At 39.1% G+C, this 18,230-nt stretch overlaps 1 protein-coding gene across 2 annotated transcripts in view; it reads left to right on the forward strand.

Annotated features, from left to right (window-relative positions):
* Positions 1-18,230, forward strand: part of LOC126173005 (DNA helicase MCM8-like) — a 195,180-nt gene that overhangs the window by 159,566 nt on the left and 17,384 nt on the right. For both annotated transcript variants that reach the window (XM_049920923.1, XM_049920922.1), the window contains exons 10-11: positions 9,829-10,041; positions 10,142-10,275. In XM_049920923.1, coding sequence (XP_049776880.1) covers positions 9,829-10,041; positions 10,142-10,275 — 347 coding nt within the window. The remainder of the gene's footprint in view (positions 1-9,828; positions 10,042-10,141; positions 10,276-18,230) is intronic.

Genomic DNA, 18,230 nt, shown 5'->3' on the forward strand with positions numbered 1-18,230 from the left:
TTGAATCTTTCGGCAAGAGAGTGTTTGTCATCAAATATTAAAAATCGCTTGACTTCTGTGAACTTATTTCTTGCTGTAGTGCAAGAAAAAAAATGCCGGCCGCCACATTTCAGACCACAGAACTTTCAGAAGGAAATTTTTTCCTCCATACTCTCCACATGCATACATTATATCTATGACGGCTTCTAATTGGACAACATCGCGTACCCATGTGTCGCCCTGGAGACATTCTGAGGTTCTAATGTCTATCATTTTTTTTTTTTTTTATGTTCTGTAGAATAGCATTGTCTATCGACACTCGCCATGCACTCTAGAAACTGCCTCCAACTGTTGTGATGCACTAATCTCACAGGTGCATGCCCTGGTGCAAGTAGAGTCCATATTGTTCTGTCAGCTGCAGTCTCTACATTTCCACCTTCTGGATGCTGAGATGGATACGATTTTTTTTTTCCCTCATCTGTGAGTAGGAGTCAAACGAGTAAGCATTAGGTTATTATTATGTCGTACACTTTCTGAATATTTGTCTTTAGACCCTGATGGTTCACCTTGTTTTATTTCGTGGGGCTGATATTCCATGCCATCTTTATAATTTTTGTCATTTTTATCACCCAGCTCATCACACTCAAAAGTATCTACTCCTCAGAATCTTCTTCTGGTAAACTGTTCATGTAATTCAATAGTTCTTCATTCAGACAAAAACACTGTCACCATAATAATGAGGAGGAATGCTGAACTACTGCAGAGCACAATAGCATATAGACAGAGAACAGTAACTGAAGTATGTCCACTCTTACACCAAATAAAGTAAACTGTAAAGAGTGAGAGGGAATGAGATCACAAAAAAAAAATAAAATAAAATAAGCCAAGCGGATGGAAAAAATCCATTGTTGCATGTTTACAGAAATGAAACTTAACAAAATATCTCGCCCATCAGAATGAGCGGCCACAGTCCTTTAAGATAAAATTAATTCAGTTTTAGTAATAGACGTTTGTCATTTAGAGAAATTATTAAATACCAAGGTACATTAAAAATTAAGAAACATAAGGCCCTTGCATTAAAATGTACACTACTTATTAAATGTTAAACAACACTCACCAGTCAGATTGACAGGTACGCTCCCTCTTGTGTTAACATTCAAATTTTTTCATCTATTTGGATGGTGATAATTTTTGTAAGTGTGTTGTTGTAGTTGTTGTTGTTGTTGTTGTTGTGGTCTTCCGTCCTGAGAGTGATTTGATGCAGCTCTCCATGCTACTCTATCCTGTGCAAGCTACTTCATCTCCCAGTACATACTGCAGCCTACATCCTTCTGAATCTGCTTAGTGTATTCATCTCTTGGTCTCCTTCTACAATTTTTACCCTCCGCACTTCCCTCCAGTACTAAATTGATGATTCCGTGATGCCTCAGAACCTGTCCTACCAACCAATCCCTTCTTCTTGTCAAGTTGTGCCACTAATTCCTCTTCTCCCCAATTCTATTCAGTACCTCCTCATTAGTTACATGATCTACCCATCTAATCTTCAGCATTCTTCTGAAGCACCACATTTCAAAAGCTTCTATTCTCTTCTTGTCTAAACTATTTATCGTCCATGTTTCACTTCCATACATGAGTACTCTCCATACAAATACTTTCAGAAAATACTTCCTGACACTTAAATTTATACTCGATGTTAACAAATTTGCCGGCCGGTGTGGCCGAGCGTTTCTAGGCACTTCAGTCTGGAACCGCGTGACTGCTACAGTCGCAGGTTCGAATCCTGCCTCGGGCATGGATGTGTGTGATGTCCTTAGATTAGTTAGGTTTAAGTAGTTCTAAGTTCTAGGGGACTGATGACCTCAGATGTTAAGTCCCATATATGCAGTTAACAAATTTCCCTTCTTCGGAAACACTTTCCTTGCAATTTTGTATCATCTCTTCTTTGACCATCATCAATTATTTTGCTCCCTAAATAGCAAAACTTATGTACTACTTTTAAGTGTCTCATTTCCTAATCTAATTCCCTCAGCATCACCTGATTTAATGCTAGTACATTCTATTATCCTTGTTTTGATTTTGTTGATGTTCATCTCATATCCTCCTTTCAAGACACCATCCCTTCCGTTCATCTGCTCTTCCAAGTCCATTTCTGTCTGTGACAGAATTCCAGTGTTGTCGGCAAACCTAAAAGCTATAGACTACAACCCTGTCTCACTCCCTTCCCAACTACTGCATCCCTTTCATGCCCCTCAACTCTTATGACTGCCATCTGGTTTCTGCGCAAGTTGTAAATAGCCTTTCGCCCCTGTATTTATCCCTGCCACCTTAATAATTTGAAAGAGAGTATTCCAATCAACAATGTCAAAAGCTTTCTCTTAGTCTACAAATGCTAGAAATGTAGGTTTGCCTTTCCTTAATCTATCTTCTTAGATAAGTCATAGGGTCAGTGTTGCCTCATCTGTTCCAAGATTTCTGTGGAATCCAAATTGATCTTCCCAGAGGTCGGCTTTTACCAGTTTTTCCATTTGTCTGTAAAGAATTTGTCTTAGCATTTTGTAGGCATGACTTATTAAACTGATGGTTTGGTCATTTTCACACTTGTTAACACTGGCTTTCTTTGGGATTGGAATTATTATATTCTTCTTGAAGTCGGGGTATTTCGCCTGTTTCATACATCTTGTTCACGAGATGATAGAGTTTTGTCAGGGCTCTTTCAAGGTCACCAGTAGTTCTAATGGAAGGTTGTCTACTCCTGGGCCCTTGTTTCAACTTAGATCTTTCAGTGCTCTTTCATATTCTTCGTGCAGTATCATATGTCCCATCTCATCTTCATCGACGTCCTCTTCCATTTCAATAATATTGCCCTCAAGTACATGTCCTTTGGAAGATAGGACATCTGCTAAGACATGAGGGAATGACTTCCAGGGTACTAGAGGGAGCTGTAGAGGGCAAAAACTGTAGAGGAAGACAGAGATTGGAATACGTCAAGCAAATAATTGAGGACGTAGGTTGCAAGTGCTACTCTGAGATGAAGAGGTTAGCACAGGAAAGGAATTCGTGGCGGGCCGCATCAAACCAGTCAGTAGACTGATGGGGGAAAAAAAAAAAATACTATATACTCTTTCCACATTTCTGCCTTCCCTTCTTTGCTTAGAACTGATTTTCCGTATGAGCTCTTGATATTCATACAAGTGGTTCTCTTTTCTCCAAAGGTCTCTCTTAATTTTCCTGTAGGCAGTATCTATCTTACCCCCTAGTGATATATGCCACTACATTCTTACATCTGTCCTCTAGCCATTCCTGCTTAGCCATTTTGCACTTCTTGACGATCTCATTTTTGAGACATTTGTATTCATTTTTGCCTCCATCATTTACTGCATTTTTATATTTTCTCCTCTCATCAATTGAATTCTCTTCTATTACCCAAATGATTCTACTAGCCGTCATCTTTTTACCTATTTGATCCTCTGCTGCCTTCACTATTTCATCTCTCAAAACTACCAATTCTTCTTCTAATGTATTTCTCCCCCCTGCTCTTGTCAATCATTCCCTGATGCTCTCTCTGAAAATATCTACAACCCCTGGTTCTTTCAGTTTACCCAGGTGCCAATACCTTAAATTTCCTCCTTTTCGCAGTTTCTTCAGTTCTAATCTACAGTTCATATCCAATAGATTGTGGTGAGAGTCCACATCTGCCCCTGGAAATGTCCTACAGTTTAAAAGCTGGTTTCTAAACCTCTGTCTTACAATTATATAATCAGTCTGAAACATTCCAGTGTCTCCAGACCTCATCCACGTAGACAACCTTCTTTCATGATCCTGATTAAGTTATGCTCTATGCAAAATTATACCAGGCGGCTTCCTCTTTCATTCCTCATCCCCCATTCCATATTCACATACTTCTTTACCTTCTCTTCCTTTTCCTACTATCGAATTCCAGTCCCACATGACTATTGAGTTTTCATCTCCCTTCATTATCTGAATAATTATCTTAGCACACATTTCTTCAAGCATACATTTCTTCAATCTCTTCGTCATTTGCAGAGCTAGTTGGTGTATAAACTCGTACAACTGTGGTAGGCATAGGCTTCGTATCTATCTTGACTACAATAATGCATTCACTATGCTTTTTGTGGTAGCTTACCCACGCTCCTATTTTTTTAAAATTCATTATTAAACCTACTCCTGCATTAGCCCTATTTGATTTTGTATTTATAACCCCGTATTCACCTGACCAGAAGTCTTGTTCCTCCTGCCACTGATCTTCGCTAATTCCCACTATATCTAGCTTTAACCTATCCATTTCCCTTTTTAAATTTTCTAATCTGCCTGCACGATTAAGGGATCTGACATTCTACGCTCTGATCAGTAGAATGCCAGTTTTCTTTCTCCTGATTACAACATCCTTCTGAGTAGTTCCCACCCGGAGATCCAAATGGGGGACTGTTTTACCTCCAGCATATTTTACCCAAGAGGACGCCATCATCATTTAATGATACAATAAAGTTGCATACCCTTGGGAAAAATTGTGACTGTAGTTTCCCCTTGCTTTCAGCCGTTCACAGTGCCAGCACAGCAAGGCCATTTTGGTTAAGGTTACAAGGCCAGATCTGTCAATCATCCAGACTGTTGCCCCTGCAACTACTGAGAAGACTGCTGCCCCTCTTCAGGAACCACACATTTGTCTGGCCTCTCAACAGATTCCCCTCTGTCGTGGTTGCACCTAAGGTATGGCTATCTGTATCACTGAGGCAAGCAAGCCTCCCCACCAGCGCTACAGTCCATGGTTCATGGGAGGAGGAACTTTAGTAAATATGTTTTGCATTATGGAGAGGAATCTGATAGATCTTTCATCTGGCATTCCCTTCAGAATATCGTTATTTTATTGTCCACCATCTGTGTTTCTAATCCATCTCTTGGCTATTCAAACACACACAGAAGTCTTGGAATCATGGAATGCTTGTACGAATGTATCTCAGCTGTTAGTTTGCGTGGCCTCTGCTCTGTACGGATTGTGTAGGTCTAAGGTATGATTAGAAAGTTCGCTACTGAAACCATATGCACTTTCCAGTGGGCATCCCACAGGAAATATCCCCGTAGAACAAACAACAATAAGGGTAAAGTGAGAACCCTACATAACCTTTATGAATAGCTCACATACTGGAAATAGACAATAACCAATAAAGTCTTCTACATAAACACAGATCAATCAGAGCATTACGACCATTCACCTGTTAGCATTTTTGTTCTTCCTTGCCAAGAAAACCAGCTAGAATTCATCAGGACATTGTGATACAACCAAGTCCAGCACTTTATATGTACCTACTGATATGTAACTTAAGCTTTTGGATTCATTTGTTATGTATTAAATAATTGTGATAGTTTATTTGAAACTGAAACTACATAAAACTTTTTCTTTCTTCAATTTTTTTTTATTTTTACTTAAAATTTATAGAAAAATAAATAAAGTAATATTTTTACTGATACAATTAATGTTATTACTCTCTGTTTTGCTCCTGATGATTAATTGTACAATAAATTCTGCTTTAACAACTATTATAAAAGAAAGCATTGTTTGGATGATATTCATGTTCACATAATGCTTGGTGTAAGCCGCTGTTCATGGTGATTATAATAGAACTGGTAGTTGCTAGCAGACAGTTTGGTGTTCATTTTTCTGTAAAGAAGTTGTAGTGTAATTGTTGGGAAGGCAAATGTATTGTCGTTTGAAGATTATTTTGAAGGCAAAATACAGGACAGAGAACACACAAGGAAATTGTTTTCAGATGATTTAATAATTGATGCTACTTGCATTATCTACTTTGATTTATGAAGTAAATTATAGCTTCTTTGTAATTCAAAACCTAAGGCAACATTAATTTCCCCTGAAGAAGACAATGAAGCCATTGAATAATGAGATAAGCATTAGATTAGGAAATTATTAAGTGAACATATTATCTTTACAATCTGCACTGAAATCATATTTACCTGAATATTGAAGATACATCATTGAAAATATGAACTTGGATTATTTATTACATCATAGAAAGAGGCATTTACTACATATATTTTTTGGTACATAGCAATAAGTTCATATAGATCCCATTGATAAAAAGGATGTGGGGACTCACTGTCATTCAATGATATTCTAAATGTGTTTGCAAGCGTTGTTGCCATTACAAGCTTGATACACATGTTGTGGCACAGATGTCAGTGTATATTCATCTGTTGGGTCATGTGTTGAGGTACAGGTAACTCACAGTTTGATGATGTTTGTAAGCAGGCATCATGACTCTGTTGTTCCACTCTGGAGTTACAGTGTTTCTGTGTCCTATGCCATTGGCTCAACAAAGGCAGGCACTACGTATCATGAATGATGTGCTACAAAATATTTTTGTTGTCTCCAGCACTGTAATCTTCTGCCAGATACACAAGAAATTGTTAAATATTTATTCAAAGAGTAATCAAACCTACAACAGTCATGTTTCTGTCAAGGCATGGTGGTGCAAAACTATCTTTCACCCTTACATGTGCAGTGAACCTACCAAACAGTACAAAACATGCAGCTAATATACTTTGTGATTCTCTTTAATATTTCATTTTTCGTAGCTAATTTTTCAATTCTTATATTGTTTCATAGTTTTACATTAGTGCTCTTCAGTTATGCTCATTTCTCTGTAATTTTTCTTTTATTTACACTCATTATTTTGTAAACAAAATAGTTGACCAAATCAAATAATGAAAAGGGTATGTAAAACACTGTATTGTTAAAATCACATAATTCATGTAATTTTTATGTGAAGATGTCTAATATTGAAGAGTTGTGTTTACCGGAAAGATGATGATATTAATTATCATTCCGACAATGTAATGCAAAAGGGTAGTTGTTACGCACCATATAATGGAGATGCTGAGTTGCAGATAGACACAGCCAAAAGACTGTCAAACAAATCTTTCGGCCAGACACACCTTCATCAGAATACAGCCTCTGGCTGCCAAGGTCAGACTGCAACTAGCAGAAGCAACTGTGTGGCAGGGAGTGGGGAGGGTTAGGGGATCGTAAAGTGATGCTTGTGGGGGCATAGGGACAAGGTGGGGAGAGGGTAGGGCAGCTAGGTGCAGTCGGGAGGTTAGATGGAGGGCGGAGGGTGGACAGCAGAAAAGGAGAGAAGTAGTAAGATTGTGGGTGTATTGGTGGAATAGAAGGGCAGAGTGGGAACAGGGAAGTGGGTGTGTGTGTGAGAGAGAATGGTGACTAACAAAGATTGAGGTTAGGAGGGCTATGGGAACGTAGGATATATTGTAGAGAGGGTTCACATCTGCGCAATTCAGAAAAGCTGATGTTAGTGGGAAGGATACAGATGGCACAGGCTATGAAGCCGTCATTAAAATGAAGAACGTTGCATCGGGAAATGCGCTCAGCAACTGAGTGGTCCAGATGTTTGTCGGCATGTGTTCATGCAGACAGACAGATTGTTAGTTGTCATGCCCATGTAGAATGCAGCACAGTTGTTGAGCGTAGCTTGTAGAATCGCATGCCTGGTTTCACAGGTAGCCCTACCTTTAATGGGATAAGTGATGCTTGTGACTGGACTAGAGTAGGTGGTGGTCAGAAGATGTATGGGACAGAACTTGCATCTAGGTGTATTGCAGGGATATGATGCAAGGAGTTGGCAACGGGGGTTGTGTAGGGATGGACAAGGATGTTGTGTAGGTTCAGTGGGTGGCAGAACACCATTGTGGCAGGGGTGGGAAGGATATTGGGTAGGACATTCCTCATTTTATAGGACATGGCGAGAGGTAGTTGAAACCCTGGTGGAGAATGTGATTCAGTTTCTCCAGTCCTGGGTGGTACAGAGTCATGAGGGGAATGCTCCTCTGTGGCCAAATGTTGGGAGTTGGTGGGCGACTGGATAGATAAGGCATGGGAGATCTGTTTCTGTACAAGGTTGGGATGGGAAATACAATCTGTGAAGACCTCAGTGAGACCATTGGTGTATTTTGAGAGGGACTGATCATCACTACAGATGCGATGGCCAGAGGTGGCTAGGCTGTATTGAAGGGATTTCTTGTAATGGAATGGATGGCAGCTGTCAAAGAGGAGGTATTGCTGGTGAATGGTTGGTTTGATATTGATAGAGGTACTGGCGTAGCCATCTTGGAGGGGAAGGATAACATTGAGGAATATTCTAATTCTTGTGGGCAAATGTTAAAGCCAAAAATAAATAAGAAAAAATATTATCGAAAGTTAAATGTGAAAAGTCGAGTAATTTCACCAAAAACGGAAAATGTTGATAAAAATGGCCAATGTAATTGTTTTGGTCTAAACTGTCGTGTAAATTTTAACAGGAATCTTGTGGAGAAGTCATTTGGGTAATAAAATTGTAATTGTTTTACAGGTATTAACAAAGAAGTAAATTATATGGTAAGTATTAACAAAAAAGTAAGCACTTCTTTGATTGTTAAAAGATTATATATGTGACCATTTCTGCAACTGGATAGCTCTGTTTGGACTTTTGTTTTTGCTCAGTTTGACACACTTATGTCTCAGGTTTGAGAGAATTCTTGCTCAGTTTGATGGTTAGTGAGAAAATTTTGTAATGGAAAAGTGAGAAAGGAAGAAACTGGAAATAAGTTATTGATGTCCAAAAATTGTATTTGTGTGAACATTATTTATAATGATGCAGGGAAGCAACATGTTCCAAGAGAATTGCTCCAGTACTTCCTGCAGCAAGTGAAAATAATGTGGCAATGTGATCAACAGTACCTCTAATTTGTCAAGATATGTGTTTGAATGTTACTGAATTATTTTCCTGTTCCAAAACTATTTAGCATTTTTCACAATCTCTGAAAATTAAAAGATTACAGTTTGTCTCATTTGTGAACAGGAACGTTTCACCTATCAGTATTCTTATAGACACCAATGATGGCAGTTAGTGAGTATGTCATAAACCTCACTGTGTCTGTGATATTCATTCCAAGCTATTAGTCCACTGCAGTCTGTCTGTAACTGTAGTTCCCCACAGATAAACAGAATGATGGCATATTTTTTCCATATAATTAGCTCATTTTATATACTTTTGTACTATACCCTTCATCCTCAATGTGGCACAGGAGCACTCAGACTCAGTCAGTGGGTACTTGAAATATTCAATGTAACTGCAGTATTGGGTACCAGATGTTCAGTGTTGTGAAGAAAATGGAATTATATATGTTTTTGATAACATGAATAACAACTATAATTTTAGTTAGGTTCTAGTTTGATTTCCTTGTTTCAAATTGTGATTAACACATAGTGCAAAGCGCAGTTATTATGTAATGTAGGGAATTTTGGAATTTCTAAAACACACTGTGCTCTCTACTTTTATTTGTGCTTATTCAAATTGTAATGTACATGCTGCCTAATTAATTCTTTACATGCTTTCATTTTTTAAGGTATAGGTTCTTAACCCTCTTTTTTTTTATCAAATGTGAATGTGTGTAGCAAAAATAAACATAAGTAAATGTTGCTTAGTGTGTGCATATACATTTACTTTTTCGTTATGGGATGAAAATGTTGTACGTAATGTTCTTGAAAGATCGTACCTCGTTGTGTTCATGAATGATAATCAACTAGAATGATGAGCAGATGCATTGTTTTGAAACTGTGGAGTAATATTTTTTACCTTAACTAAACAAACATATAAAGTTTATAGTTTTTTTGGATTGATTGTACCTTTATCTCCAGTGTGAAGTTCTGGAGGGAGAGTTTCCTTTTCAAGAAGTCTTACAAATTTCATGTCTATTACAACATTATTATAATTATATTGAAAGAGGCTTACAGTTAATGAGTGGATTTCTTTATTTAAGGCACTTCTTGAAGCAATGGAACAACAGAGTATCAGTATAGCTAAAGCAGGGATAGTTTGCTCTTTACCTGCAAGAACATCAATTTTAGCAGCTGCCAATCCTGTTGGTGGACATTATAACAGAGCAAAGACAGTTTCAGAAAACTTGCGTATGGGATCAGCACTTCTCTCTCGGTTCGATCTAGTGTTTATCTTAATGGACCGTCCAAATGAGGTAAAGTCATTAAGTTCAATATTCTGTAAATAACTAGATAATTTCACTACAAGTAAAACTTCGTTTTGTGCCTTCATTATTGAAACTTTTGTAATTACAGCACTTGGACAGTTTACTCTCAGAGCATGTCATGGCTCTCCATTCGGGAATTAAAAACAAAGAAGTTCTGAAACCAGCAAGTGCCCCTGCCTGTTCTCAGGTGTCTGACGCTCAAGATATAGAGCGCTCTTTGAGGTAATTTTCATAATTATTTTATGTTCTCCCTGTTGTCTTCCATCAGTAGAAAGTGTCATTTCTCCGAGTTAGCTGTGTGCTTGCAAAATATCGAAAATTATAGTTCAAGATACCAGAAGTTTGATATGATCAAAGAATACACAACTTTCAAAGAAGAGAGCAAAAATAATCAGAAAAATTATAAACAGAAAATGAATAAAAATTGCTGCACACAAAATATGTACAAATGCTTACCTGTTGCTTTGATGTAGGTAACAACAAAATAAGTTACGAGCACTGTATGTAATGAATTATCCTTATTGTTATTAGATAGCTTAAGGATGAAAATTGTGCAGTCAAACACAAAGACACTAAATTTACTTCAGTAGACAGTGATTTCATTAACCAGCAATTAATTTCATTTTATTTGTTTATTTTACCAGGTTCCATGGCACTATGTAAGCCATAGCTACTTGGCCGTGGAATGAGTCCATACGTACTATACAAATGCAGATAAGAGAATTTATAAACGAAGGAATTTTAGGACAGAACCCTTAAGAAGAAAGCAAAGTCCATCATAATTCTTTTTGTGTCTCGTATTGTGTTTGTAACTCATAGTTCGACTGAAACAGTTTTTTACTATCAGCAACAGAAACATGTTGAACTTAGCTTCTTAATTGGTTCACCTACATGTAGACTCCTTTTTAATTTGTTATTGAAGGATGTGTCAAATGCATAAGAATTGCACACATGAATGCTGAGGTGTTCTCTCTCTCTCTCTCTCTCTCTCTCTCTCTCTCTCTCTCTCTCTCTCTCTCTCTCTCTCTCTCTCTCTCATTTTTGTTACCTACTGCATACCCTTAAATGGCACAAAATACATGTATTATACCTATAGATTTATTTATTCCTATTCAAAAATTCATCTGTGGTATAGGAGGAGTTGTCAAGGAGAAATGATTTCAGTTTATCTTTAAAACTGTTACTGCTGTCTGTCAGACATTTTATTTCATCTGGTAATGTATCGAAGAATTTTATAGCAGCATATTTTACCCCTTCCTGTGCCAAAGATAGGATAAGTAGAGGATAGTGTAAGTTTTTCTTTCTTCTTGCATTATAATCATGAATGTCAGTGTTGTTTTAAAACTGGTCCATGTTGTTGTGAACAAATTTCATTACTAAGTAAACGTACTGCGAGGCTGTTGTAAGAATTCCTAGTCTTTTAAAGAGATGTGCACAAGATGTGCGACTATGAGCCCCACATATTATTCTAACCACTTTCTTTTGAACAGTGAATACTTCTTGCCTAAGTGTTGAGTTACCTCAAAATACACTCCTGGAAATGGAAAAAAGAACACATTGACACCGGTGTGTCAGACCCACCATACTTGCTCCGGACACTGCGAGAGGGCTGTACAAGCAATGATCACACACACGGCACAGCGGACACACCAGGAACCGCGGTGTTGGCCGTCGAATGGCGCTAGCTGCGCAGCATTTGTGCACCGCCGCCGTCAGTGTCAGCCAGTTTGCCGTGGCATACGGAGCTCCATCGCAGTCTTTAACACTGGTAGCATGCCGCGACAGCGTGGACGTGAACCGTATGTGCAGTTGACGGACTTTGAGCGAGGGCGTATAGTGGGCATGCGGGAGGCCGGGTGGACGTACCGCCGAATTGCTCAACACGTGGGGCGTGAGGTCTCCACAGTACATCGATGTTGTCGCCAGTGGTCGGCGGAAGGTGCACGTGCCCGTCGACCTGGGACCGGACCGCAGCGACGCACGGATGCACGCCAAGACCATAGGATCCTACGCAGTGCCGTAGGGGACCGCACCGCCACTTCCCAGCCAATTAGGGACACTGTTGCTCCTGGGGTACCGGCGAGGACCATTCGCAACTGTCTCCATGAAGCTGGGCTACGGTCCCGCACACCGTTAGGCCGTCATCCGCTCACGCCCCAACATCGTGCAGCCCGCCTCCAGTAATGTCGCGACAGGCGTGAACGGAGGGACGAATGGAGACGTGTCGTCTTCAGCGATGAGAGTCTCTTCTGCCTTGGTGCCAATGATGGTCGTATGCGTGTTTGGCGCCGTGCAGGTGAGCGCCACAATCAGGACTGCATACGACCGAGGCACACAGGGCCAACACCCGGCATCAAGGTGTGGGGAGCGATCTCCTACACTGGCCATACGCCACTGGTGATCGTCGAGGGGACACTGAATAGTGCACGGTACATCCAAACCGTCATCGAACCCATCGTTCTACCATTCCTAGACCGGCAAGGGAACTTGCTGTTCCAACAGGACAATGCACGTCCGCATGTATCCCGTGCCACCCAACGTGCTCTAGAAGGTGTAAGTCAACTACCCTGGCCAGCAAGATCTCCGGATCTGTCCCCCATTGAGCATGTTTGGGACTGGATGAAGCGTCGTCTCACGCGGTCTGCACGTCCAGCACGAACGCTGGTCCAACTGAGGCGCCAGGTGGAAATGGCATGGCAAGCCGTTCCACAGGACTACATCCAGCATCTCTACGATCGTCTCCATGGGAGAATAGCAGCCTGCATTGCTGCGAAAGGTGGATATACACTGTACTAGTGCCGACATTGTGCGTGCTCTGTTGCCTGTGTCTATGTGCCTGTGGTTCTGGCAGTGTGATCATGTGATGTATCTGACCCCAGGAATGTGTCAATAAAGTTTCCCCTTCCTGGGACAATGAATTCACGGTGTTCTTATTTCAATTTCCAGGAGTGTATTATTCTGTATGACATCAGAGAGTGAAAGTATGCAAAGTATGTTAGCTTGCTAATTTCTGTATCTTCAAAATTAGCAATTATTCTGATTTAAAAGTTGCTGAACCTAGTTGCTTTAGGAGATCCAAAATATGAATTTTCCAATGAAGATTCTCACCTATATGTACACCCAAAAGCTTGGTATGCTCTACCCTGGCTACTGACTTCTGCTGATGTGTTATATTTATTGAAGGAACTGTACTCCTTGCAGTAGCAAATTGGATGAACTGTGTTTTTTCAAAGTTCAGAGCAAGCCCATTCGCAGAAAACCAATCAATAACTTTTCCAGAGACACTATTTGTATCATTTTCTATTGGAGTTTCTTTCACTGGATTAATAATGGTGCTTGTATCAGCAGCTAACACTGTCAGTTCAGCTTCTTGTTTCAGATAAGAAGGGAAGTCATACACATATATCAAGAACAGATGGGGACCCATGGTTGAACCCTGTGGAACACCTAATGCAATTTCACCCCAGTTAGATGAAGTGGAAAACTTCCTTAAATCACTTAAACCATATAAAGCAGCTTTCTGCTTCCTATTCTGTAGATATGACTTAACCACTCATATGCTGCTCCATTTATACCATAGAATTGTAATTTATGTAACATAATGTCATGGTTCACACAATCATATACTTTGGATAAGTCATAGAAAATTCATATTGGTGACATTTTACTATTTAAAGCCTCTTTTATGTGGGCAGTGAAATTGTACATTGCTGTCTCAGTGGAACGGCATTTTTGAAATCCAAACTGTTATTTTCTGAGTATCTCATTACTGCTGAGATGGTTAACCACTCTTCAGTACATTACTTTCCCGACAATTTTTGAAAATGCTGTGAGCAAGGATATTGGCTGGTAATTATTGACATCTGTGGTGTCCCCTTTCTTGTAGACAGGGTTGACAATGGCATATTTTAACCCTTCTGGGAAAGTACTTGAGTTAGTAATTCATTACAGATGTGACTCGGAACATCAGCTGTAACTGCTCCACATTGTTTTAATATCTTGTTAGAAATGTCATCTACTCCAACAGGACATTTATTTTTCAAAGATTTAATGATTTGCCCTTATTTCACAAGAGGCTGTTGATGAAAATTAATCTGACTAGAATTTCCCAAAACTGACTCTTCTGTGTACTGCATGGCTTTTTCTTTTGAACTATTCTCACCAATTTTTACCTACACTTAAGAAATGGTTGTTAAATACATTAGCTACTTGTGTACTGTTGATTAAAATGGTCTCATTCTCTTTAATAGTAATACTATCTACCCCAGTGGTTACTTTTACTGTCTCTCTTCTAACAACATTCCATACTGATTTGATTTTATTGCCCGAGTTGTTAATTTCATCTGTAATATACATTTTTTTTTTTTTTATTTTCTGACAACTTTTCTCAGTGTGTTACAATAATTTTTATTGTATAAAATTACTTCTGGATTTTTACTCATTCTTGCTGCCTCATACAATTTTCTTTTCCTTTCTGCAGACACTTTAATACTTGTAGTGATCCAAGGTTTCTTTGAAAACTGTTTGGTGGTACATATATCAAGAAATATGTTACATTTATCATTGGCATTTGGCTCGTTACATACATATCCCCCATTAACTTTTCTTAAACTTTCTCTGAAGTGCTGTGTAGATACTGGGTTGACCAGCCTTACACTTTTACTTAACTGTTTATGAACTGCACACCCTGCTAACCTTCGTAAGTTAATCAGTTGTGCATTATGGTCTGATCAGAATTGCTTAGAAAGTTTACATTGAAATCACCACAGATTAATTAATGTCTTCTTTTTGTCTGATAGACAACATAATAGGGAGTAAAACATTTTTATGAATAGGTTCCAATCTCCTAATGGGGACCTGTACACTGTTGCTAAAACCAACACTACATTATCTTCCTGTAGTTTACATGCACAAACTTCAAAGTGCTGATCAACACAAAATTTGCTTACTTCTACTGTTTTGTACTTATACCCTTGTTTTGTGTAAATGGCAACTCCTCCTTTATCCATGTTATAACTGCAAGTATAAGATGTTTAATTGTTTCCCATTTATACTGACACTTTACATTCTTACAGTAACATGGTGTTCGGACAGACAAAGTATATCAATCTCATTCTCATTTTTGAGATCATCTAAACACACTAACAGTTCATCTACTTTATTTTTTATTCCCCTGATGTTTTGATGAAGTAAATTGATACTCCTCTTTAAGGAAACTTGTTAAATATTTCTGTACAAAGTTCAGTTTTCTTGCCAACATAATATTTCATAGGGATTGGTTCAATTGTAACATTATGATGAAAACCACACATCTCATATGGTTACATCTACAGCAAGTGCAATATTCTCATAGGCATTTCACATTACAATTTCAGTTACATTAGAATTACAGTTAGCTTTATGCCTATTTACTGTACATGAAGCTTCTTTTATTCTATTTTTCTTGAGTATTGTCTGTCTGGACTTTGGTTTTAACCTGAAAAACCTGTCTGCCTGGTCCCATTAACCGCAGGGGTCATCCTTTGTGTGACTGTGGCCCCCCTCACAGTATCTGCTAATAGTGAAGCTAACTGATCTTTCCCCTTCCTATTTAGGTGCAGGCCATATGTAGTGTATCCCCATCAACCAATAGCATCAACTGGAACAACACTCGTGTGAGATTTTGCTGGTGCCTGGAGCATCCTGTTCAGCTCAGTGTTAACACACCTTACAGCAATGTTTACCCAGGCCTGATGATGTCACTGAAAGACCTCCACAAGCCCCACATTTGTGTGCTCAGTTTCTGCTCCTATATTGTCCAGGTCACTCCTAATACTATATCTTAGATTCATAGCCAGGCTGTTTCCTGCTCCCCCAACTATAATTACCTGATCTTCCTTCTCAAAGTCCTTACATAGCTGACCTAAGTTTTCTGTCACCTGGCTAAGGCTAGCACTTGTTTTCACAAAACTTGTGACCTGGTACCCTTCACCTAATTTCTCCTGAAGCTGCTGGCATACACCCCTCCCATGACTACTACCTACAATCAGAATTCTTCTTTTCCTATTCTGATTTGATCCCGACCTGTCTTTTTTTCTTTAAGCTACTATTCTGCTTCAACTTACATTAATCTACATCTGGATGAGGCCCTTCCTACACTACTTCAGATAGCAAGCCAAAATGATTTATTAACGGAATTTCTAAAGCTGTTTCAACAGTTTCCCTTTTGTCCTTTGCTTGCTACCTTTTCCCAGCACTCCATCTCTTTTCCCCCTTTAGCCTACATAATTCGAAATTCTCGTTTTCTAATTCAGCCTTAAGGGCACACATTTTTGCTTCCTGTTCAGAAATTTTTCTGTCCTTCCTACATAACCTACATTGCCATGGAAGGACCTTATGATCTACCCCGCTTCCTCGCCGCTACATTCGCGCCCCAATGAAACCATAATCTACAGTCTTCACAGAACGCCTCTTCCTTCAGATTTCCTTCCCCTCTTACAGTATCTGCTAATACCTTACGCAAAAGCAGAGAATAACTTGGCACAAGATCACTGAAGTTTCATAGCCTATACTAATACATAACTAAACACTAATGCAAACAAACTTTTAAACTTACTTTTGAAAGTTCTAATTAACTACCTAAAGTCGGTATGATAGACACAAAATAATTTAACTTCAAAATGCTAAGTCTAGTAAAAAAAAAATTAAAAAAAAAAAAAGAAATAAAGATCTGCACTCACCCGAAATTTGTGCCAAAAATGTAAACAAAGCTAACGACTATCGGCCTTTACGAAATACTTTCTTTTCGATATAAATACGCTCAGAAAAGCGAAACCATCAATAGACAGCCTAGTGAAGAAGTAAATGCGTTAGTCTAAAGTATAATATTAACTAAATTAGCTCTTGTGTCATTATTAATCACTTAACTTAGCGAGAGCTTCATGGACATGGACGTGCATCTGTCAGAGATATTGCCAGATCATTTATGTAGGTTAAAAGCAATCTGAGGGTAGTTTCATCAAAAGTATCCAGACACCTACTTGTGGGTATTGTATGGATTTTGTTCTCCCCTACTTTGATAGTAGCTTGAACTCTGTGAGCTGTGCGACTGTCTATTGGGGAATGCCAGACCATTTGTCCTCAAGAAAGGAAACAAGCAAAGGTAGTGATGTTGTACACTGGAGTCTGAAGTGAAATTGACATTCTAACTCATCCTGAAGGTGTTCCATTGAGTTCAGCTCAGGAATATGGGCAGACCAATCCATTTCAGGGATGTTGTTGTCCACAAACCGTTCCTTCACAGGTGCTGCCTACAACAGTGTGCATTGTCATGCTAATACAATTATCACTCTGAAGTGTTCCTCTGTTGTATGCAGCACACAATGCTGTAAAATTTCTTCATATATTCTGCATTTAATGTGCCATTAAGCACAATAAGTGGACCACACCTAAACGTGATGAACACTTCCATGTGTAACACAACTTCCCCAGTACTTCACTGTCGGCAATATGAATAATGGCAGGTAACATTCTCCGGGCATGCACAAACCTAAACCCCTCCATTGGATTGCCGCAGGGTATAGCACCATTCATCACATACCACTCATTTCCAGTCATCCACTGTCCAGTAGTGCCTCTCTTTACACTACTTCAAGCATCGCTTAGCACTGACTACAGAAATGCTTATCTTTGGTGCTGCTCGACCAATGTATCCCATTCTTTTTTAAACTTCTTATGCACAGTCAATATGCTAGCTAGATTGCCAGAACTCAAGTGTGATTCCTTGTGCTGATTTCATGTGATATTTATTTATTTTCAACCACTCTCTGCACTACTCAATGGTCCCTGTCCATCCATATGTAAGGTCTGCTTGGACTCTATTTAGTAGTAGTTGTTCCTTCAAATTTATACTAACACACAAATCGCCAACAGTCAACTTGGGCTGAAATGTCCATGATGATTTGTTACTCAAGGGACATCCAATGACTAGTTCACACTCAAGAGTCAATGAGTCCTCCTGTCTTACACATTCTCTTGCCACTGTTTCTCTACTGACAACACAATACTTCCCACCTCCTTTTATACTGGCAGGTCCCCCTCTCTCTAGTGGTCAATTCCGCATTACATTAGAGCATCTGGATACTTTACTCAGATTGTGTAATCTGTTAGTGGGCATTCCCACTTTCTGTTTTGAAGTT

Source organism: Schistocerca cancellata, chromosome 1 (assembly GCF_023864275.1).
Source record: "Schistocerca cancellata isolate TAMUIC-IGC-003103 chromosome 1, iqSchCanc2.1, whole genome shotgun sequence".
Classification (NCBI taxonomy): Eukaryota; Metazoa; Arthropoda; class Insecta; order Orthoptera; family Acrididae; genus Schistocerca; species Schistocerca cancellata.